At 42.0% G+C, this 23,931-nt stretch overlaps 1 protein-coding gene across 4 annotated transcripts in view; it reads right to left on the reverse strand.

Annotated features, from left to right (window-relative positions):
* Nucleotides 1-23,931, reverse strand: part of LOC124785945 (inter-alpha-trypsin inhibitor heavy chain H4-like) — a 213,198-nt gene that overhangs the window by 58,050 nt on the left and 131,217 nt on the right. Inside the window, exons 11-12 of one of the 4 annotated variants that reach the window (XM_047254225.1) lie at nt 22,548-22,641; nt 8,947-9,042 (exon numbers count right to left, since the gene is read on the reverse strand). In XM_047254225.1, the coding sequence (XP_047110181.1) occupies nt 8,947-9,042; nt 22,548-22,641 (190 nt within the window). Of the gene's footprint in view, nt 1-8,922; nt 9,046-22,547; nt 22,642-23,931 lie in introns of all 4 variants that reach the window. The other 3 variants (XM_047254223.1, XM_047254224.1, XM_047254222.1) reach the window with 3 other exon arrangements.

The raw sequence follows: 23,931 nt of genomic DNA on the forward strand, positions 1-23,931 counted from the left end.
AACCCTCACGCAAATTGCTGCAGATCTGAATGCTGGGCCGTGAACAAGTGTCAGATTGCGAACCATTCAACGAAACATCATCGATATGGGCTTTCGGAGCCGAAGGCCCACTCGTGTACCCTTGATGACTGTACGACACAAAGCTTTAAGCCTCGCCTGGGCCTGTCACAACCGACAATGGACTGTTGATGACTGGAAACATATTGAGTGATCGGACAAGACTCTTTTCAAATTGTATCGAGCGGATAGAGGTGTACGGGTATGGAGACAGCCTCATGAATCCTTGGACCCTGCATGCCAGCAGGGGACTGTTCAAGATGGTGGAGGCTCTGTAGTGATGTGGGGCGTGTGCAGTTGGAGTGATATGGACCCCTGATACGTCTAGACACGACTCTGCCAGCCAGCTTGTCTCCGTCTCGCAGTCCAGGTGTCAGGGAGTTGTTCCCCTGGAAGACGACAGATTCGTGCCTTCCCATCGGCATGATGAAGAAGGTATCGGGATTCATCAGACCAATTAACGCTCTGTCACTGCACCAACGTCCAGTGCCGATGGTCACGTATCCATTTCAGTCGTAGTTGACAGTGTCGTGGTGTAAACATTGGCACATGCATGGGTCGTCGGCTGCGGAGGCCCATCTCTACCAGTGTTAGGTGCACTGTGTGTTCAGACACACTTGTACATTGCCCACCATTAAAGTTTGGTGTTATTTCGGTCACAGTTCGCCTCCTGTCTCGTTTTACCACTCTGCTCAACATACAACGTCCGACATCTATAATGAGGGATGACCGCCCAACCTTACGACGTTTTGATGTGGTTTGACCTTGGTTTCGCCATGTGTTGAAGGCACTCACCACAGCACTCCTCTAACACCCAACAAGTCGTGCAGTTGCTGAAGCGTTCGTGCCGAGCCTCCGGGCCATCAGAATCTGCCCTTGGTCCACCTCATAGATAGCGTACTATTCCTTCGAAGTAAAACATTGTGTAATTATCTGACACTATTTCACCACTATCTGCCTGCTTCACATCACTTAAACCAATTACATCAGATGAATTCTCAATTGCGAATAGTGACTACCATCAGCTATAGAATGGAATGACGGCAGTGAAAATCTGTGCAGGACCTGGACTCGAACCCGGTAATCCCGCTTATCGCGAGCGGTCGCCTTACCATTTGGCTATCCGTGCACGATTCACGGCCAGACCGAAACTTCCATATGTCATCAACCATACGTCTGCGATCTGTACTCGCGCATTCCCGTACAGATCAGACGTAATCGCGATAAGCGGGATTACCGGGTTCGAGTCCAGGTCCGGCACAGATTTTCACTGCCGTCATTCCATTCTATAGCTGATGGTAGTCATTATTCGCAGTTGAGAATTCATCTGATGTGTTTCGTAACGGCTGTGGTCGCCGCAGTCAGCAGAATAACACAGGCACTGCAATCTCGTATAAACCAATTATGTTCACTCCAGGTTTGTCCATTTCTCTCCTCAGATTTTCCAGTTTTCCTGCTCTTTGAAATGGTCTTACGTTCAGTATCCTGATCCTGATTTGATGACACTCCCTGAAGTAATAGCCACCTGGAGATCCGAATGGGGGAGCAGTAACACCTCGGAAATTTTTTACTCCAGGTGCGGCCATCAGTATTCGCAATCTTCCAACGTACAGTAAATGCAATAATGTGATAGTCTTTCCAATTCCTTTACACGTTGCAGAATCACGGCCGAAGAACCAGACTATGACTGGTTTCGCTCATGAACATCGATATTGATCGAGGGCAGGGCTCGCCGCAGCAAAGGCGGTGATTAACGGGAGCAGACCACACACAGCAGCAGGCTGGCCTGCTACCGAACACTCACGTTCAGAAAAAACAGAACACCTTGAATAACTAGAGACAGGACGTTCATATTCACCCGACATGTATATTAGGATATTCTGCAGAAACGATATAATCATTTAAACCATGTCGGCCCGCGGTTCAAGGTCAACATCGATATCGTGGGGCAACACCACCTATCGGTAGAGTGTGCCTGCGGCTATAGTTGTCGCTATAAACCGAAGGTAACGGGTCAGTGTAATTTGAGTAGACGTGCAGGATGCCTCGCAAATTGAATGCACGAACCGTACCTTCAAATCAATGAGTTTGAAAGAGGGTCCATTTTTGGCATGAGGGAATGTGATGCATCCATCCGGGAAATTGCTGCTCGTGTTTCTGCAGAACAAGGGAGGGGGATCGAGAATGGTTCACGGAAGGCCGTACAACACGACAAGACGGCTCAGATCGCACCACCCAGATTAACCCCCCCGCCCGTGCCCCGTTGTGACGGTACGTCACATAAATATTGACGTTTTTATCGGTTGTAAACCGTAGTTAACGTATTTTATGAATATAATTAGTATAAAAGATACAGTTAATGTTCTTGAAACAACTGATATGCAGCGATAATTTAAGAGTAGCATCTTTATTTAATGTCTATGAAAATAAAAAAAAAGGATCGAAAGAGACGAGATTGTACGGCGGAGGAGGAAGGACGTACTTTATGGTACATACACTGTTTTGTTTCGCGATACGGAAGGCAGCCATTGAGCAGCTACACATATTTTATGTAAGTTATTCTGTATTCTACTAAAATAAACTTATTATTATTATCACAAAATGAATTTCTTTGTAGTAGTTGTCACCTCAAATGCTCACAGTGGCTAATTATTTTTAATAAGCATTTTTTCATTAATTTGCGCTGCGGGAAGCTCATCTTCCGATGCAGCCTCTGGTCGGCCATTACGCGCCGAAGTATTAATTCATTTTTCAGTGTTAACAGTAACTGTAAATGCGAGAGATTTCGTTGTAAGAACCATTTTAAATTGCAACAGATAATTAATTTACGTTAAAACTCATTTTTATATTATACAGATTCCATGAGTTCAGTAAGTTTTTTCTTTGCCGCTCCACGGCAACAATCGAAATTCTCTCGAGCCTTGCATTGCAATCAATAAATAGATATTAACAAAATTACATTCAATTTAGTTTGCGGCAACTATATTTTAGTCATCACGTTCAAAATCTAAAGTTGGTACATGAATAACAGCTGCCCTTCAAGAACCCGTTTCATATTTACTTATGCACGTACGTAAATGTGATAACAAAAGATAATATCCCTGAGAGAAAGAATCATGCTCTAACAAAAGAAAAATTAATGTTGATAAATTAAATATATATATATATATATATATATATATATATATATATATATATATATATATATATAATTTTTTATATAATATCGTAACAAATGGCGCCGACGTAACACCATGAAGATCGACACCTCTTCCGAATGGCATTGCAGGACACATCTGCTTTCTTCTCGGCTCTGGCACAAAAGTGGAACACATCTTACACTATCAGGACTGACAGTCCATTGCTGTTTATTACGGCAATGGTAACGTGCGCGTCATCCGCATCTCCGCTTACCTTTGACGAATGCGCAGAAACATGCTAGACAGCAATGGTGTACGAAACGACGTCACTGGAGACAGGAATGGCACCAGATAGTGTTTTCGGACGAATACAGGTTCTGTTTCTTGGGAAACGAAGGCCGCATTTTGGTTCACCGCAGGCAGGGGGAGCGGCATCTCAGTGACTGCGTTCGCACAAGACATACAGCGCCAACTCAATCTCTTATGACGTGGTATGCTGTTGCTGCACGAACATGTGCCCTCTTGATGTCACAGTATGTTAGTGTTTCGCCTTGGCCCGCCAGATCACGAGACTTGTCGCCAATCAAATATGTATGGGACATGGTGAAATGACAGGTGCAGTGCTGTGACCCAATGCCAACCACACAGCTGAACTTTGGAACCAGGTGAATCCAGCATGGATGGCTGTACCACAGGGTGCCATTTGCGCCTCATATGCGTCGATGTCATCACACTTGGAACAAGTTATCGTGGCTCATGGCAGACCCTTTGACTGTTAGGCAACAGGACACATGCTGACCCGTGGCGACTGAAATGCTGATCATTTGTGCGGAACATAATAGTGTACGTATCCTGTGAATACGAACGTCCTATCTCTAGACGTCCAAGGTGCTCTGTTTTCTCCTGAATGCGAGTGTATAACAAGCGGAAAAATACTCCTATACTCGCACCAAATATGCCAATACGTTCCTGTTTATTCAAAAGACTCTGATTGGAAATTGGGGTACCAGCTGTCTCATTCTACCTTCCTCAGCACCTGTAAAATTTCCCCAAAAATTGTGGCAGGCGAACACATTCGCGCTTTTTTTTGCTATATCATACTGCTACTATGTCATTCTTTGCACTGCTGCTGCCTCTTCCCACTGTCACTCTCTCTCTCACACCTCCTCGTTGTCACTGTCACATCCTCTGTCTCTGGCTCTCTCCCACTTCCACTTTCTCCTTCTCTTTATGCCTCTTCCAATGGTATTGTCTTCTTTAACCATTTGCTAGCACTTTTGGTATGTCCATTATTTTGACTGCGGTCTTGGCGACCACGACAGTTCACTACTGTAAGAAAATGAAGCGCCTACAGCCGTCTTTATGATCTTTTTTATTGTGTAGCTACCTGTTTCGGCGCTTCAGTGCGCCATCTTCAGGCCTTAGTTGGCCTTAGTTGATGCTGAAGGGGTTATCACGATTCATACATACGCTGCGTCAGTTGTCAACATAACTGGTTTACGCTAACTGTAACTGTGATGTCAGCATTCCATCCATCACCTGCCAACTGACTGGAAAACCATCCAAAATACATCCACAGAAAGTGTCAGCGGATTCCATGTGGTATACCATAGAAAATATAACAGAATATACAACAAATATATACAACATAATATACAACAGAATATACCATCCAAATACAACATCCAAAGATACCATGTGGTATTCGCTGACATTTGTCTATGGTTGTTGTATTTCAAATGGTTCTCCAGTAGATGGTTGGAGTGCTGGCATCACAGTTACAGATAGTCAGCGCAAACCAGTTATGTTGGCCACTGACACAGCGTATATATGGATCGTGATAATCCCTTCAGCATCAACTAAGGTCTGAATGATGGCGTACTGAAGCCGAAACTGATAGCTACAGGATAAATAAGATCACAAGGATGGCTGTAGGTGTTTCATTTTCTTACAATTTTCTAACACTGTTCTGTCACAGTCAACTATGTTCCACTGCCATTGTGTCCCTTTTCTCTGTCACAGACGCAGCCATTGGCTCCTTCGCTCTTTCAGTACCTCAACCACTGTCTGCTATCTTCCAGTATTTATTACTTCTGCGTGTCTTTCCTACTGCTACTGTCTCCTTCTCTCTCAACATAAAAAAGTGACAAAATATTCGCACCGCATAATGCTTGAGAAAATGTTTTAAGTTGATGAGGCAGACAGAATAATGCAATTAGTACCCACTTTCAGTCTGTCTTTTAAGCAGGAGCATACAACCTTTTCTGTGCTCCGATAGGATCATTTTTCCGCTGGTTCCCTTCATCTTCATCACCAATGAAAAATTATAGTCATTGACGTACCTCTCGTTTGAATATGGTTACTTTTATCAGATCACCAGAGGTTTAGCTTTCGGAAAGGTAGTTTTCTTTTTAGTTCAAAAAATGCTGATTACGTCACGAAGACTTAACATACTGGCCTTGAAATCCGAGAGAAGAACTATACATGAGCACTGAAAAATTTTCGGTTTTCGTGTTGCAGCTAATTTTTACGAGAATTAGGATGCATTATTTACTTACAAGGGGAGGCCACGACATTGTGATCTAATTTACTGTGTAGCTACCAGTTCGGCGCTTCAGTGCGCTATCTTCAGGCCTTAGTTGATGTTGAAGGGGTTATCACGATTCATGTATACGCTGCGTCAGTTGCCAACATAACTGGTTTACGCTACCTGTAACTGTGATGTCAGCACTCCAACATCAACTGCCAACTGACTGGAAAACCATCCAAAATACATCCGAAAAAAGTGTCAGCGGGTACCATGTGGTATACCATAGAAAATTTAACAGAATATACAACAAATAAATACAACATAATATACAACAGAATATACCATCCAAAATACAACTCCAGATATACCATGTGGTATTCGCTGACATTTATCTTTGGTTGTGGCAACGGGTGCTACTGCTTCGTGATAACTCACGTTTCCATATCGCAAATGTCGTAACGTAGGTGTTACGCCAACTCTAGTGGTAGGCACTAGAGCAACAGCACTATAGTCCTGATCTCTCTCCATGCGACTACCATGCCTTCGGTCGCTTAAAAATGACCTCGAAGTGTTGACGATTCCTGTCGGAAGACGATGTACAGCAGACAGTTACGGAGCTCTTCACGCAGCAGTTTACCAAACGGATGAGATTTTGACTGGTTGGCATAGCGACCCTAGAGTGTACGGTCTTTGAACAGAAACTTGTTAATCGTTCCTTATAACAGTCAGCTGCCTGAGGCGCGGTGAGCTGCCTCCGACGAAAAAAAGGCCTGCCAGCAAATACGTGACGTCATGCTTAGCGCTCCGCGTAAACCGCAACATAAGTGAGGGCTGTTGACCTTGGTCACTAGGTTGCGGGATACCTCAAGGAAATTGCGATGGTGCGTTTAATTCCTGCGCTTTTATTCTTCATTACCAATGAAAAACTACAGTTTTTGACATACCTCTCGTTTGAATGTGGTTATTTTTATCAGATCAGCAGAGATTTAGCTTTCTGAAAGGTAGTTTTTAGTTCGAAAAATGCTGATTACGTCACGAAGACTTAAGATACTGGCCTTGCAATCCGAGAGAACTATACATGAGCACCGAAAAATTTTCGGTTTTCGTGTTGCAGCTAATTTGTACGAGAATTTGGATGCATTATTTACTTACAAGGGGAGGCCATGACATAGAGATCAAGGATTTACTTCAGACTTTGTACACCTTTAGTAGGCCATTAAAACAACATAATGTGCAAGTATAACTGTGCACTACTCTGGCTATTCGTAGAAAATCTGAAAGGAAGTATGACGTGTCTGAAAACTGAGTTAATGGAACAATGTTGAAACTGAACAAGCTTCAGGGGACGTCCGCCCCGAACAAACAGAATGAACGATAATGAACAAAATGAGTTAAAAAAGTGATTAGTGCTCAGGGTTCATAAGATGATCGTGTATGAGGCGACGGTTCGATTTCCGTTCAAGCATAATTACCAATCAATTACTTTTCATCACTGGTCATATTATTTAATTTATGTGACATTTGAGACGTAATGTAATGAAAAAGAAAACCACTTGGATTTGCATTAAGTATTTGCATGTAGTTTCAATTTGTTTTCCGTGTCTGTATGACAAATAATATCCTGCAAAGTGTGATGTCGAGAGCACATACGACAAGTGATTGTACATTACTCTTGTGGTCTGTCACATTGAGACTTACTATATTACTGATTGCGAATAACTCCATTCGCATCCTTATTTATCGAGGTTTGACTTGAGCGATCCAAGCCTGACCCTCGTCGTTGAAAATTTAATTAAGAATAGTAAATAGCCAAGTAAAATACTAATTTAACTATAACTTCATGAAAATTCATGTTTTTTTTCCTCACATAAATTAAATCAAGTGATCAGTGATGAAGAAAAAATAGATTAAAAGAAGCGTTTGCGGGGTTCATTACGTCATTATGTAATTATTTAACTGTCGGCGACAGTGCATGGGAATTTACTTTGCAATAAGAAAATAAAAAATAAAATCTATAGCTGTAAAAAAGTAAAACTAAAGCCGAATATGAGAGCGATACCAAAACTTAGACGTCGGACACTAGTAAGGATCGAACCCGAACCAAGGCTTACCATTCACGTGCACTATCATCTACGCTATGAGAACAACTTATAGGGTTATTTTACACATAAGCCCCCTTGTCAGTAAAGAAGAAAGAATATCACATGTGAAATACTCTGTGTCAATTATCAAATTACGCATGAATTTATGTAATGTTCACACAAGTAAGCTTTATGCAAATTAAATGTTTGATGTTCAAAAGCATTCAGAGATGGTTTGTATACTAATTTCTTCCCTTAGAACTAATGCGTTCTCCACGCCTCGCTTGCTGTTAGCGAATTCCAACCACTTTTTTATATCATTTTGTTCGTTGCATTTGTTCGGGGCGGACGTCCCATAACACCCATTGAAGTTCACTGTTGATCCGTTCACTCAGTTTCTTCATTACAGAAGGCAGTTAACCGTCTGACTGAACACGCTGAGCTACTGTGCCGCCAAACCACTTGACCACAATGACTTCTTGCTGCTGGAACATCCGCACAAATACATCACTTTCATAGTAGACGCATAAGACTTTTCTTGAGATTTTCTCGGAATTGCAAGAGTAGTATACCTTATTATTTGCGCATTATGTTGTTTTGATAGCCTATTATAGGTTTACAAAGTCTAAAGTAACTGCGTGATCCCAACGTCGTGGCATGTCCTTGTTAGAATAGGTATCACAAGTGCGGCAGTAGAAGTATTGACAATATCTTTGCTTGGACTTTATGGCTTGACACTCAACAGTCTTTTTAGGATATCACGAAATACATGGAAGGTAGTAAGCAAAGCGCGCCAAGCAATTAAAACAATGTTTATGTCACACTACGACCAAATGCTTCAGATGTTTCTCGCGGCTGTCGTCTCAACTTGCCACTCTGGCGGGCCACGTGGGCTGCCCTGCAAGCGCGAGGCCCGATTTAGATAGGCCTAAAACTGCATCCTAATCGACTCTAACCAACATCAACATCTGCACATGAGGCCGAAGTCTACTACTGGACACTGACAGCTGTTGGGAAAGAAACACAACATCCTTTGGACAAGCAACAATACCAGTTTCCTGTTACACTTGTATCTTATTTCTGGTAGCAAGTAGTTCATGCGTATGGTACTTACATTGATGACGGAATGAGAACTTACGGTGCGACATGGGTTGCGGCCAGCTCAGTGGGAACGAATACATTGCGTGAAGCCCAGGAGGCGGCGGTAGTCCTTGGGAGGAAACCGGAGCATATGCTGCTACAACAAAACAACACAACGCATGTTTCACTGCAACAAGTGCTGATACCTTGCGTCATAGGCAAGAGAGCTTTAGTACAGCGTGGCCAATAAGAACCACGACTATTTCTGTTGGGATTAAAGATAAGGAAGGTCTCAATGTCTAGTTTATGTTGCAGCAGCACCATAGCACTGCGCCCGTGAGATTCTTAACCTTAATTAGCGGCATTAGTAAAAAATGGTTTGTTTAAAGTTTGAGTGATGGTGGGACTGTGTTACTTGGTCTGTATAGAATTACAGTCTAAATTATTTAACGAGGATGAGAAAAAAAAGTTTTTGGTCTGGAATGGTTGAATCAGCTCACGAAGCAAAATGGAAACTTCATCAGAGAGGTTGTCTAGATTTTTCTTCATGAGGTCAGACGTACCTAAAGGCCATTATGTAATTATTTAACTGTCGGTTACAGTGCATGGGAATTTACTTTGCAATAAAAAATAAAAACTATAACTGTAAAAAAAATAAAACTAATGAATAAGAGAGCGGTACCAAAATTAGACGTGGGACACTAGTAAGGATCGAATCCGAACGAAGGGCTCACCATTCGCGTGCACTATCATCTTGTTGTGTGCATACTGTAAGACCTTCAGTACACACACCATCAGATTATTTGACTTGTCGCTCTAACGAAGTAGGCGAGTGTCAGCAATATGTCTCGTGGTCTTATTGTGGCGTGTTTATCTTCTGCCGTTAGGTCAGACTATAGAAATGCCACTTGCACGCTTAGAGTAGCAGATTGATGGTGACCAAAATTGACAATCTGAAGTCCCTTTCGTATTGGTACGTTAATCGTATTCTCACATATATCTCTGATACTTGACAAAAGTGTCTATACATTTATCTTCATGGCTATGTACAGGAATATGATATTCTTATTAGGCGCAGACTGAAACTTGACTATAAACTGGTACAGACAAATCCAGACTGATACAGACTGGTGCAGGCAAATGCAGACTGACAAATTGGAGGTCTGTACACTTGTTATAATACCTCGCACATTCATGTCTCACTGCGCGAGTGTGATCCGCGAGGAGAAAAGGTTCTACATTAGCAGCAATCTCATTGGCTGCGTTACATATTAATACATGGATCGGCGGAAGCAGAATTTGGTCCGTCTCTATGGCAGCGCCATCTCGTAATGTGGAGACGGACGAGCGCTGTGCCTGCACTGTTGTGCTTAGCGGGGCACGCTCTAGTGGGAAAGGTGTGTACACGCTGACTACGCGGAACTATGTACACAACACATCCACGCTATGAGAACTACTTAGAGGGTTATTTTACACATAGGCCCCCTTGTCAGTAAAGAAGAACGAATATCACATGTGAAATACTCTGTGTCAATTAACAAATTATGCATGAATTATGTAATGTTCACACAAGTAAGCTTTATGCAAATTAAATGTTTGATGTTCAAAAGCGTTCAGAAACGGTTTGTATATTGTTAATTTCTTCCCTTCGTAACCTAGACATGAGCTAGGATATTCGTAAGTCCACTATATGCACTCATTATCTGAAATAATGACTGTTATATGAATTTAACTGATTTTATTTGAGTAAGAACTAAATCAATAAGCCTTTCCTATCATGTAAAATAACAGATAATAACGTTTAACCGTTCAAACTAAGTTCAGATCGGTAGTTTCATGACGGAACGATCTAGTGTTTCAGTGAGATATCGTTAATTGTTAGATTGTTTAAACTGACCACTCATTTTCCGACAGTCTTGTCCTTTAATGTAATTTTCTCTTGTGTGTAGTAAGATTAATTAACTTATAAGGTCAAGAAACATCTTATGTGCCGCCAACCACCATTGCACTTTCGGATTTACAAAATATGAAACTACGTATACTAAAAAAATTTAGTTTTACAGGAAAAGTATTCAAAATTAAATGCTTTCATCATCCTGTACCGAATAACAGACAGTTTCATAATTCATGAAGTGCTTCATTTCGAGAAATATCTTGTATTTCCTAAGACATAATGCAAAGGTAAGCAAGCCGTGATAGGAACGCTTCAAACTGAACACTAACTGTATCTGGTGGACCACTTGAGTTTGCGGGCGCGACGGCGTCATTGCATAAATCCAACGTTAATTAACTCGGGAACGGCGCAACGTATCGACTTTTTTTCTAAAGAGTTATTTCCAAGCGAAACCTACCTGGCAACAAGCTTACAAGCTTTTCAGATTGTTTCTGACATCCTGCACAGGGAAATCTTCCTACCTTATAACTTTGACGTGTCATATGGTGTAATGAGGGCTTAGCATACAGCACTGAAGAACCACAGCGGTAGTAGGGAGTTGGGGTTACGAGGGCACTTTTGAAATCGAATTTATATGCAAATTATTTAAGTTGATCAATTAATCGCCCCCCACTCCCGACCACACCCGCCCAACCCCGTCCTTGACCATGCCCACCCCCTGGATGACATCACATGTTTTTCTCAGCCTGCACGTCGGCCCCTGCCTCTCTCCATCCGCCTCCTCTCCCTCACCCCCCCTTCCCCATCCTACCCTATTGGTGGAAATTTTGAATTTTGGTGGAAATTTCGAATTTTGGTGGTAATTTCGAATTTTGGTGGTAATTTCGAATTTTGGTGGTAATTTCGAATTTTGGCGGAAATTTCGTTGTCCCATGGCTGTGCTGAAAATCCAATCCATCCCCCACCTGGGAACTGACGGGAAATTAAAATTGGTGGTGACCTTTCCGGCACTCGAACCCTGGTCGTCCTGGGTGGAAAGCCCAAGTGCACCTCCCATAATACAATTGAACCACCACAGGCTAGAGAGGAAGATTAGATTATTGTAATTTATTTAATTTGGCCGGGAAACTGACCCAAAGATTGATCCTAACTACACAATTCATCACAAAGAATGGGCCTAATTACACAACCATATGCATAGCGCTACACAAGGACGGCATAAAAGCGAAATACATGTAAAAAATTGGCGACACCTTACAACTGGTGTTATCTTGCTGGGAAAAAATTTCGGAATACCACTCGAAAATAGAGACAGACGCACTCAAACCCTACCCTTAACCCACAAGCTGGCAGGAAAAAGGCAGGGGATTAAGGTACTAACGTTGTTATTTTTAGTGGGAAATACGTTCAACTGACGAGGCGCTGGTTTTCGACAGAGAGGACTTTAAAAAGTGTATTACCTGTAAGCAAACAGTACCTATCGCTGCTTGACGTCAGATTTCGCTACAGATAGATGCCTGGTCAAAACCCCACCTGCGGCCCAGGTAATCGAACCCAATAACCGCTATCACAACTGATGAAAAAAATTCCGTCACAGCTCGAATTACACTTCGAAATTGTCATGAAAAAACCAGTATTCGTAATCAACGGATCATAATGCAGCATATGTACTGGGAAAATCGTCGTCCTAAAAGACTACAGAGGGATTGGTAATTGAACGTGCATTCTCTTCAATGTACAACCACAAACTGCCAGAAACCGTGGCCCTCACCCCTCCCTCCCTCCCTCCCCCATCCTGCCTTCCACCATCCACCGATTTACATGGAGATCACATGCTTCTTCAAATGGCCGGCTACTCCTCCGACCATCTTGCAGCGCATGGACAGCCCGCTGTCCACCCTCTGCTGTTTTTCTACCGAGCCCTCTATGGCCGCAGGCCTCATCACGCCTTTTGCGTTCCGTAGCGATATGCAGTATGCCTGGACGCAACGCTCCTAGGGAGCGCAAAAGGGAAATTTCTTAGCATACGCCCCCCCCCTCCCCCAACCGGAGAACTTTCCAGAAGGCTATTTCAGAAGTCAGCTGCTTGCGAAACAGGAAGACCCTGCCGGCTAAAGCGAGCGCTGTTTAAAGTTACGTTGTGCAAGACGCGACAGTTGGCTGCGACTGCGACACTGCCCCTCCTCTTTTCCCACCCTGGCAGACGGCGACACGGCCGCAACACGACTGGAGTCGTCGCTGTTTCCCAAGCTCCGGTCGGCGGCGGCGGATTCAAATAATAAGAAAAATAAGAATTCCGATTTTCTTGCTGTAAAAAATACTGTATGTTAATGCAACAAAGTTACATCGGCTCCCAGAGTTAGTTTTTCGATACAGATTCTCCTTTTACTTTAAAAAATTGAAAAGTATCTCTTCCGGTTTTGCGTGTTTTTTTTTTCGCTGTATATTACTTCTCTATCAATTGTGAGGAAAGTAAAAGGCACAAAAAATTGATGTTTGCGTATCTTACAGTTTCACATCACAGCTTGATAATGAGGTGTCTATTTTTCCGATATTCGTCACAAGTAACCTACTGCATTAAATTTTAAATTGTGTACAGTGAAAAATGTGGTCGCTGGCTACTTTACGTATGGTTCACGTTAGGTCATACATCGTTGCCGATGAAAAGAAGCTAACTTATCGAAATTATTTTTAAAGTTGAGATCAGAATGATATCGATCTCCGTTTCCGAGATTTGGGCTCATATATCTCCGGGAGCGTCGCGACTAGCCGCCAGTTCTGTCGACGCGCAACGAGAATCGTGTGGTCATCACACGATAGAGAATGCATTTGTTTTGTTTCGCTGACACATTTGGACCTAATGAAACCATTTTATGTCATATACTTCTCCGGTATGAGTTACTAATATTTCTCCATATGCTCTTGACAATTTCATTTAAAATGCCACGAAATGTAGGTTTCTTAAAGCCAAGTGATCAAGCAGAACCCATTTTCTTGGTTTTGCTGAGGCATCTGAACCTGTTCCAAGCTTTCTTTCTCGTTTATTTCTCTGATACGAGTCCCGAATATAACTCCATCTGTTTTTGCACATTTCACCTAAAATTCCAATGAAAGATAAGTTTATTAACAATAAGCGCACGATAGCGTCATTGCATTGTTTCAAGTTCTTGACAAGATAGGGTTACACCTTAAACATCTCTAGAATTTTCATTCTGAACGTCTACAGTATACACTGGCAGAAATGTGGAAGAAATAATGTCCGTGCTTGTTCACAAAATTTCCCCAAATTACACTTGTCGGTTTCTCCCATGCAGAAACTTTTGGAACAAGCTAAGGCAACTTTCATAGCCGACTGACTCTTTATTCCCATCCAAATGAACTTCCATACTCTTATATTCTGACAGCATACATCGTTATGGATGACATGAACATTTAATCTTGCCAAGCTGCACTCAAAAGATGACTCCAGTATTTACAAAAGACGAATTTCAATTGTGAATTGTGTCAGACCAGAAGGGCCTTGTAAAACAGTAGTGCACTTTTGGCACAAGTTTTTTGAGCACCATCTTCTACCAATGAATTGAAGTGAATGTGACAAATTACTTATTGCAGCATACTGTTTGCGCAATCTGTTGAGAAACGCCTTCCTCAAAAACGAACATCTATTGATTATAGAAAGCTGTACAACAATCTGTTGGTGGTTTTTCACAACTAGAAGGTATCATCAAGACACCAATTTACCGTTTACTTTCAAAGTGAAGGTATTGTAAAACGTAACTTTCTCGTTGTACTTTACATTGTTCATTTTATAATGTACTTGCCGTTTTCAATTTTTATCGTCACAAAAAAGAGTAATGCGAAAATTGACCTTCAAGTTTATTTTCATCATTCTAATTCTACATCTGCATGGATTATACTGATTTTCATAACAGGCCTGAAAAATTTGCATTAATGGGAAAATATTATATAGTTCACTCACCTGCCAGTTTCAACTGTGCACCAATTTCTTCCCAAATTCTGTCTCTGAACATAGTGTCTCTATATTTAGGGTTCTTCAAATCGTAAAGGCAAGGATGTTGCGAGACCAGCTCACAGATCATCACATCCTGTGAGTGGCTCATTTCAGTTTTCCTTGACTGGCTCGACATCTTTCTGGCAGCCGTACGCCTTTGTGTCGTGCGACTTCCGTCGCAACACTGCTCACTGGTGCAGTGCTGCGGCAGCTGCCGCAACAGTCGCGCGTCGCATCCCAAACTCGAACTGCGCATGCGCCAGCAGGCAACTTCTGACGTCACGTGGCGACCCGTCGCAGTCGCTAGTGTGCGTCGCGTCTTGGACAACATACCTTAACACCGGCATCCCTCAGAACAGTGATAAATGACAGCTAACCCGACCGAGGTAGATCTGCGGCCTGTTAGGGAACTCGCCCGTAGCAGCCTGCCGTTCTGTGCTTGACTATTTAACATCAATGCAACTCCTGTAATAAGCAAGTATCAAAAAAGAAACATGCAATCGCGGCCATAATAAACGTTCTCTTTCCACGAAAGAGACTTGCGGTACACGGCTGTTAGAAGGGGGGCAAGTTCTTTCGCGTACTCTGTGTAGAATCGAATTGGTATCCCGTCAGGTCCAGTGGACTGTGTTGAGTGATTCCAGTTGCTTTTCTATTCCTTGGACACTTATTTCGATGACAGCCATTTTTTCGTTTGTGCGAGGATTGAGAGAAGGAACTGCAGTGCGGTCTTCCTCTGTGAAACAGCTTTGGAAAAAGGTGTTTAGTATTTCAGCTTTACGCGTGTCATCTTCTGTTTCAATGCCATCATCATCCCGGAGTGTCTGGATATGGTGTTTCGAGCCACTTACTGATTTAACGTAAGACCAGAACTTCCTAGGATTTTCTGTCAGGTCGGTACATAGAATTTTACTTTCGAATTCACTGAACGCTTCACGCATTGCCCTCCTTATGCTTTGACATCGTTTAGCTTCTGTTTGTCTGAGAGGTTTTGGCTGCGTTTACACTTGGAGTGAAGCTCTCTTTGCTTTCGCAGTAGTTTCCTAACTTTGTTGTTGAACCACGGTGGGTTTTTCCCGTCCCTCACAGTTTTACTGGGTACGTACCTGTCTAATACGCATTTTACGATTGCCTTGAACTTTTTCCATAAACACTCAACATTGTCAGTGCCGGAACAGAAATTTTCATTTTGATCTGTTAGGTAGTCTGAAATCTGCCTTCTATTACTCTTGCTATACAGATAAACCTTCCTCCCTTTTCTATATTCCTATTAATTTCCGTATTCAGGGATGCTGCAACGGCCTTGTGATCACTGATTCCCTGTTCTGCACTTACAGAGTCGAAAAGTTCGGGTCTGTTTGTTATCAGTAGGTCCAAGATGTTATCTCCACGAGTCTGTTTTCTGTTTAATTGCTCGAGGTAATTTTCGGATAGTGCACTCAGTATAATGCCACTCGATGCTCTGTCCCTACCACCCGTCCTAAACATTTGGGTGTCCCAGTCTATATCTGGTAAATTGAAATCTCCACCTAAGACTATAACATGCTGAGAAAATTTATGTGAAATGTATTCCAAATTTTCTCTCAGTTGTTCTGCCACTAATGCTGCTGAGTCGGGAGGTCGGTAAAAGGAGCCAACTATTAACCTAGCTCGGTTGTTGAGTGTAACCTCCACCCATAATAATTCACAGGAGCTATCCACTTCTACTTCACTACAGGATAAACTACTACTAACAACGAGAAACACGCCACCACCAGTTGCATGCAATCTATCCTTTCTAAACACCGTCTGTGCCTTTGTAAAAATTTCGGCAGAATTTATCTCTGTGTCTCTCAGGGTACATTCGTGTCTATTACCCAAACATATAAGGCAATCCCATTAAATATACAGGTATTGGTTCATTGGGTCAGGTGGTCATTATCGTACTCGCTTCCACAAACCATAGTAAAGTTTCATCACCTATACTGTATGGTGAGCAATCCAACAAACTACCAATCATATGACAGGCCTACTTTATTGTTCCTTCATAGGCAATTTAACACATTGTTTTTCGGTTGTAACACACCCAATCAGTGTACACTGCCATACAGTTTGTTTTTTCTACCATGACTTAGAGATCCGTGTCAGCTGCTGCTAAACCGACATTAACATGTTTCGACCATCTGGCTCTCACAGAAAGCTGAACATCGCATGGCATATACTACACAGCTACCACAACACAGGTTGGTGTAAATAAAACACAGAGGCGATATTTCTCATTGACAAAAATGTGGAAGAATTCGCAACATATGGAGACCGGAAGAGTTTGTGACATTGTAAAGCCCTTCCAACAGCTACTGGAAGGTACACTTATTCTCCTGTACACTTAATCTCATCTTCCTCATTGACAGGGTTGCGGATGTCTCGGTGTTCCATTTCGGAAAGCATTGTTCCTTCATTTTGCAGTCATGTACATGGTTACTGTTCCAGAGTCGACCATCGCTGGAAGGTGCTGTTCACAACACGCATGGGGTAGTACAATGAAAAAGAGGTACCGGCGCTTTATTGGTGAAAAAAAATTGATTAAAAACGTATGGAGGGCATCGCAGCATATGGAAATTGAACCATACTTTAGCATGGAGGAACACTACCAAACAACTGTATGGAGGTGATGTCCTCTACATTTAATCCCATGCTTCACAGCGACAAGTAGCAGTTATCTGGTGTTCCGCCAAGGATCCCTCTATCTTAGTCGAGAGGTGTCAGTTAACCATTATGCAGTAATCACCAGCTTACCCAGTGGACGGTCGGGGTTGAAAGATACCATTGATAATACACACTGCAATAGGTAGCGAGATCAATTGTACCCAGAAGTCGGAGAGAGCTAATTTCTTTGACATTCACGCATCTTGAGAAATCTTGTACTCTTGGGTGGGTGCCGTCCAGCAGTTATAGCCTCGGTCCACACTGTTCCTACACAAAATGTAGAATGTAGCGGTCTACTTCTGATCAAGAGCAGATTAAATCGATGCCAGTACTGCAGGGAGCGTTGGTCAAAGGCAAAATGAGGAGATCTTTCGGTCCCTAACTTTATCCTAAGAATACGAGAATGCCCTGTGACTCCCATCCACATAGAGAAAGATCGTAAATTACGCACTATGATCGAAGTACTAGAGATATTCAGGTTATTCTCTGGTATACTTTGGTGTATATGTTCGAGAATTAACGGAGAATGAACGTACCACACAGTTGGCTATTTGCATTCGCTATGGAACTCGCTAAGTCGTGGAGAGACTGTTTAGTGATGATACAGAAATTGGTACGCATCCTGCCGCATCACTGGTCGTTATTAAAATTACGACAAAATTGCTAAACTTGATCGCACTATCATTTATGTTGCTTATTATTACAGTATATCGATGGTGCCTTTTCCATCCTAGCAGTCCACTGGTAAGCTGTTGATTACCACATAATGATTGACTGACATCACTTGTTTGAGATGGAGAAAGGGTGGAGGGGGCAACACCTTCCAGGGATGGCTGACAACAAAACAGTGATCAAGTGCATGGCAACAATATGAGGAATCAATCAAATGGAACACAGCGACATCTGCTATCCCGCCACTGTCAATAATGACTTGAAATGTAGAGGTCTTCAATCACTTACGGTTAGCAGTTTGGAAACGCTCCACAATCCCTCAAAACTTTTCCAGGCTCCTTTTCTTGTGACTGTCTCTCATTTAAATTACCCATTGTGTGGGTGTGTTGTAAGATTTACACCGTACGATGTCTTGTTTTTTGGGGAACAAAAACGTGTTAATGTCAGTTTAGAATCTGACATCGTAGTCGTGGCAGAAAAAAAACTGTAATGCAGTGAACAAAGGGTGTTACAGCAGAAACAGTGGTGTAGCAAACAATGAAACAGGGACCCTCTCCTGCGACTGATAACCTTGGTAGATGGTTCTCGTACAGTACAGGCAATTAAAGTTTAAACCGATCTGAGCAAGTGGCTTCGATCACTGGCCACCTGCTCCGACGGATAAATACCTGTATATTTAATAGGATCGCCACGTATGCCCGATGCTAACATGTAGATGGTATTCGTTTTCGATATATATCGTAAGTGTCAGATGTGGTAAAAATGTATTGGATCAAGTTAGCGGAGTTTTTATAGTTCGTAATTTTTCTCTGTTGGATGGTACAGAATAACGAATGTTTGGGTGATATCCGTGAATGGACCCTGAGACACAAATATGTAGTTAAATTGATGGACTTGATTCCAAATTGTGGACAGCATTTCTACTAGAAAGCGTTAACACTATCAGTGACCCATATGTTCCTGTAAACTCAAGAAAGCTTTTTATGCAGGGTGATGGTAACAGGCGCTATGATCGTGTTTTTAATGGCGCGCTCCTTACGCAAAATGTATGTTGTGGGCTGTAGAATCACTCTGTGGTCAGCTTCAGATATCATTTCACAATAATGTTCCTCAAAAAGAACGTCACCTTTTCTCTATGAATTCCCATTTGGCCTACGTTGCGAGTGGAATCCAACTACTGGAAAAAAAAAAAAAAATTACTCGCCATGCAAACTGACTCTCATGATCAATATAATTGCTTAAGCTATCACACGGATATCAACGACTTGTCGCCTGGTGGGTGGAAGAGATGGATATTGCACCATGGAGTGGTTCTTGACTGGTGTTTCTTTTTTTCCGTTGCAGCGATATCTTTTAACTAAATTTCAAACTCCCAACTATACAGGGCGAAACGGGCTCTCACTCTTTGTTTCGTGAATGCTAGTATGATATAGCATCTCATTGGTAAAAGGGGACCTGTGATAGTGTATAAAACAGCAACGTTCTCTTGAATTATAGAGTGTTGTCGTCAAACGTAAACTGAATTTTTTTTTCCGACATGTGTGCCAATGTCGTGAAAGATTGTCTGAAATGGTTGTAATACACACGTGCATGGCAGTGTATTTGCAGACACTGAACGCGAGATACGGTCTCAGGTAGTGTAATTTGTTCAACAAGCTGATAGAATTAGCTTAATATAGATTTTATTCTTTCTAGTTTAAATTCTCGCTTTTTCTTTACTCCGATGGTGGTTTCGAGATAACGAGGACTTCTGCGGTGACTGGTAATTTTCGCAACAAAATAGTCGAAGCTTTTTTTTCCTGGTTTTACGCAAGGTGGACATGTCTCTGCTGATCATCTGTAATTGCTGGCGGTACACTTCGGTGGATGTCACAAAATAATGCACTGGACTCGCATTCGGGAGGACGACGGTTCAATCCCGCGTCCGGTCATCCTGATTTAGGTTTTCCGTGATTTCCCTAAATCGCTCCAGGCAAATGCTGGGATGGTTCCTTTGAAAGGGCACGGCCGACTTCCTTCCCCATCCTTCCCTAATCCTTATGAGACCGATGACCTCGCTGTTTGGTCTCTTCCCCCAAACAACCCAACCCAACCCACAAAATAATGAGATGCGAAGTGTAGTATTTGCTTATTATAGGAGTCGCTTTGATGTTAAATAGTCCAGCACATAGCAGAGGGCTGCTGCGGGCGAGTTCACTAACAGCCCGCAGCTCTCCCTCGATTGGGATAGCTGTCTTTATGACTCATTCATTACGAGTGCTGTCCAACACCAGCATCTCGTCAGTTGAACTTATTTCCCACCAAAAAGAATAAAGATAGCACCTTACACCACTGCCTTTTTCTTGCCAGACTTCTCTATCCCTAGGTTTTGAAATATCCATTTGGTCGTATTATCGAGTCCCTGTTTTCGCAAATTATTCTAATGCTACGATGGTATCACGAAACGGTGTCCTAGCATGCCGGGGGGGGGGGGGGGGGAGGGGTGAGGGGGAAGTGTCGCGAAAACATCGAATTTGGAGCTACTGAATGCAGCAATTAGCAATTTATCGCACTTCCAAATCTTTTTAGGAACAAAATTCTTCCGTTTTCACTTTCTCGCTCCAAATGTTTAATATTCGTTTATTTTTAGAGAAAATAAAATGTTAATCGCATATACTCATTTTGCACGCCATAGCTAATCGTAACTAAATTAGCACAATAGTTTGGATGCCTGTCTAATGCGAATAAAAATTTGCAGGTGAAATTTCCTCAATGTGTGTATACGTTCAATGGGTTTACTAACTGTACACTCGCACACTACCGAATTTATCTGTCATTGACTCATAAATCTGTGGCCATACAGTCGCAGAAATTAGCCTGACGACATCAGTTCTTTATTAAACTGCTTCTCGCTATTTTTCAGCTCATAACTGGTATGATTATTGTAACTAGATCTCAATGGTACTTACTATAAGTAACATTTCCACTTTCGATGTAGCACGATCTGCATTCCTAGTAGCAACAACTATTCACCATTACTGTAACTAATAAATAAATGTATAAAAATATCGTGCAAAATATGAACAAACAGCTTTATAATCGCGTCACGTGACAATTCCGATCTGATGTTGGCGGCGTGCGCAGATCGGACGTTGTTCTCACTCCATAAACTTTCCTATTATTTGATTAACTCTCTTTGCATTACAGAATAACTGTATCTATATTGATTCACGAAGTTTTTAGTGAAACAGACTGTGGACAATTCGTGAGTTTAACGTACATGTGTCTTAGAACAATGCTAGGTAATTTCCAACTTTTAACAGAAGTGCATCAACTATGGGATAAAGTAAAGGCCTTGTGATGATGATAATTGGCTGAAGGAATAACAGAGATTTACATTATTTATATGTTATTCGGTGGTTCATGGTCTCCACTGTTGTTCATATTATTTATGGATCATATGTCGAAAACAATAGACTGGCTGGGTGAGATGTGAACACAAAATAAACAGTCTTGCATATGCGGATGACTTAGTTATGATGGCAGATTCGATTGAAAGTTTGCAAAGTAATATTTCAGAGCTAGGTCAGAAATGTAAGGACTATGGTATGAAGATTAGCATCTCCAAAACGAAAGTAATGTCAGTGGGAAAGAAATATAAACGGATTGAGTGCCAAATAGGAGGAACAAAGTTAGACCAGGTGGACGGTTTCAATTACTTGGGATGCATATTCTCACAGGATGGCAACATAGTGAAAGAACTGGAAGCGAGGTGTAGCAAAGCTAATGCAGTGAGCGCTCAGCTACGATCTACTCTCTTCTGCAAGAAGGAAGTCAGTACCAAGACTAAGTTATCTGTGCACCGTTCAATCTTTCGACCAACTTTGTTGTATGGGAGCGAAAGCTAGGTGGATTCAGGTTACCTTATCAACAAGATTACGGATATGAAAGTAGCTAGGATGATTGCAGGTACTAGTAGATGGGAACAATGGCAGGAGGGTGTCCACAATGAGGAAATCAAAGAAAAACTGGGAATGAACTCTGTAGATGTAGCAGTCAGGGCGAACAGGCTTAGACGGTGAGGTCATGTTACACGCATGGGAGAAGCAAGGTTACCCAAGAGACTCATGGGTTCAGCAGTAGAGGGTAGGAGGAGTCGGGGTAGACCAAGGAGAAGGTACCTGGATTCGGTTAAGAATGATTTTGAAGTAATAGGTTTAACATCAGAAGAGGCACCAATGTTAGCACTGAATAGGGGATCATGGAGGAATTTTATAAGAGGGCTATGCTCCAGACTGAACGCTGAAAGGCATAATCAGTCTTAAATGATGATGATGATGATGATATGTTATTCGAAAAAGTCAGATCGCATTTATGTCATAATTTCTGTAAACAGAGATCAATGCAAGATTATTACCTTCTCCTGGCGCGTTGGGCTCATCGAGATTGACTGCAGACGTAGCATTCGGCTTGACCACCACCAGTGACGTAACAGACGTCACAAACGAGTACTGTAAGGAAGAAAGTAAGAATTAAGAGTCTTACTAACATAATACCAGTGCTTCGTGGAAGAATAATTAACCGGAAACGCTGTAAAGAGGATGTATTATTACTATTATTATTGCTTGCTTAGTCATCCGTACGATACCGAATGTTGTGGCCCATATTTGTGGGTAACAGTCAGAGAGATGAAGTATACGGGTAAAGGATTCTTTCTCATCCATCTACATTATATCTGTTTAACAAAGAAATTCGCCAACGCGGACATCAGCAATACAAAAACTTTAATCGGAAAGTTGTTTTCCCTTTCCTCTTACAGAACGTTAGATGTACAACATTTTTAATCATGTTGTTGCTGTTGTAGTCTTCAGTCCTGAGACTGGTTTGATGCAGCTCTCCATGCTACCCTATCCTGCGCAAGCTTCTTCATCTCCCTGTACCTACTGCAACCTACATCCTTCTGAATCTGCCTAGTGTATTCATTTCTTGGTCTCCCTCTATGATTTTTACCCTCCACCCTGCCCTCCAGTACTAAATTGGTGATCCCTTGATGCCTCAAAACATGTCCTACCAACCTATCCTTTCTTCTAGTCAAGTTGTGCCACACGCTCCTCTTCTCCCCAATTCTATTCAATACCTCCTCATTAGTTATGTGATCTACCCATCTCATCTTCAGCATTCTTCTGTAGCACCACATTTCGAAAGCTTCTATTCTCTTCTTGTCCAAACAATTTATCGTCCATGTTTCACTTCCATACATGGCTACACTCCATACAAATACTTTCAGAAACGACTTCCTGACACTTAAATCTATACTCGATGTTAACAAATTTCTCTTCTTCAGAAACGCTTTCCTTGTCATTGCCAGTCTACATTTTATATCCTCTCTACTTCGACCATCATCAGTTATTTTGCTCCCAAAATAGCAAAATTCCATTACTACATTAAGTGTCTCATTTCCTAATCTAATTCCCTCAGCATCACCCGACTTAATTCGACTACATTCCATAACCCTAGTTTTGCTTTTGTTGATATTCATCTTATATCCTCCTTTCAAGACACTGTCCATCCCGTTCAACTGCTCTTCCAAGTCCTTTGCTGTCTCTGACAGAATTACAATGTCATCCGCGAACCTCAAAGTTTTTCTTTCTTCTCCATGGATTTTAATACCTACTCCGAATTTTTCTTTTGTTTCCTTTAGTGCTTGTTCAATATACAGATTGAATAACATCGGGGAGAGGCTACAACCCTGTCTCACTCCCTTCCCAACCACTGCTTACATGTCCCTCGACTCTTATAAT

This window comes from Schistocerca piceifrons, chromosome 1, assembly GCF_021461385.2.
Source record: "Schistocerca piceifrons isolate TAMUIC-IGC-003096 chromosome 1, iqSchPice1.1, whole genome shotgun sequence".
NCBI classification, from domain to species: Eukaryota; Metazoa; Arthropoda; class Insecta; order Orthoptera; family Acrididae; genus Schistocerca; species Schistocerca piceifrons.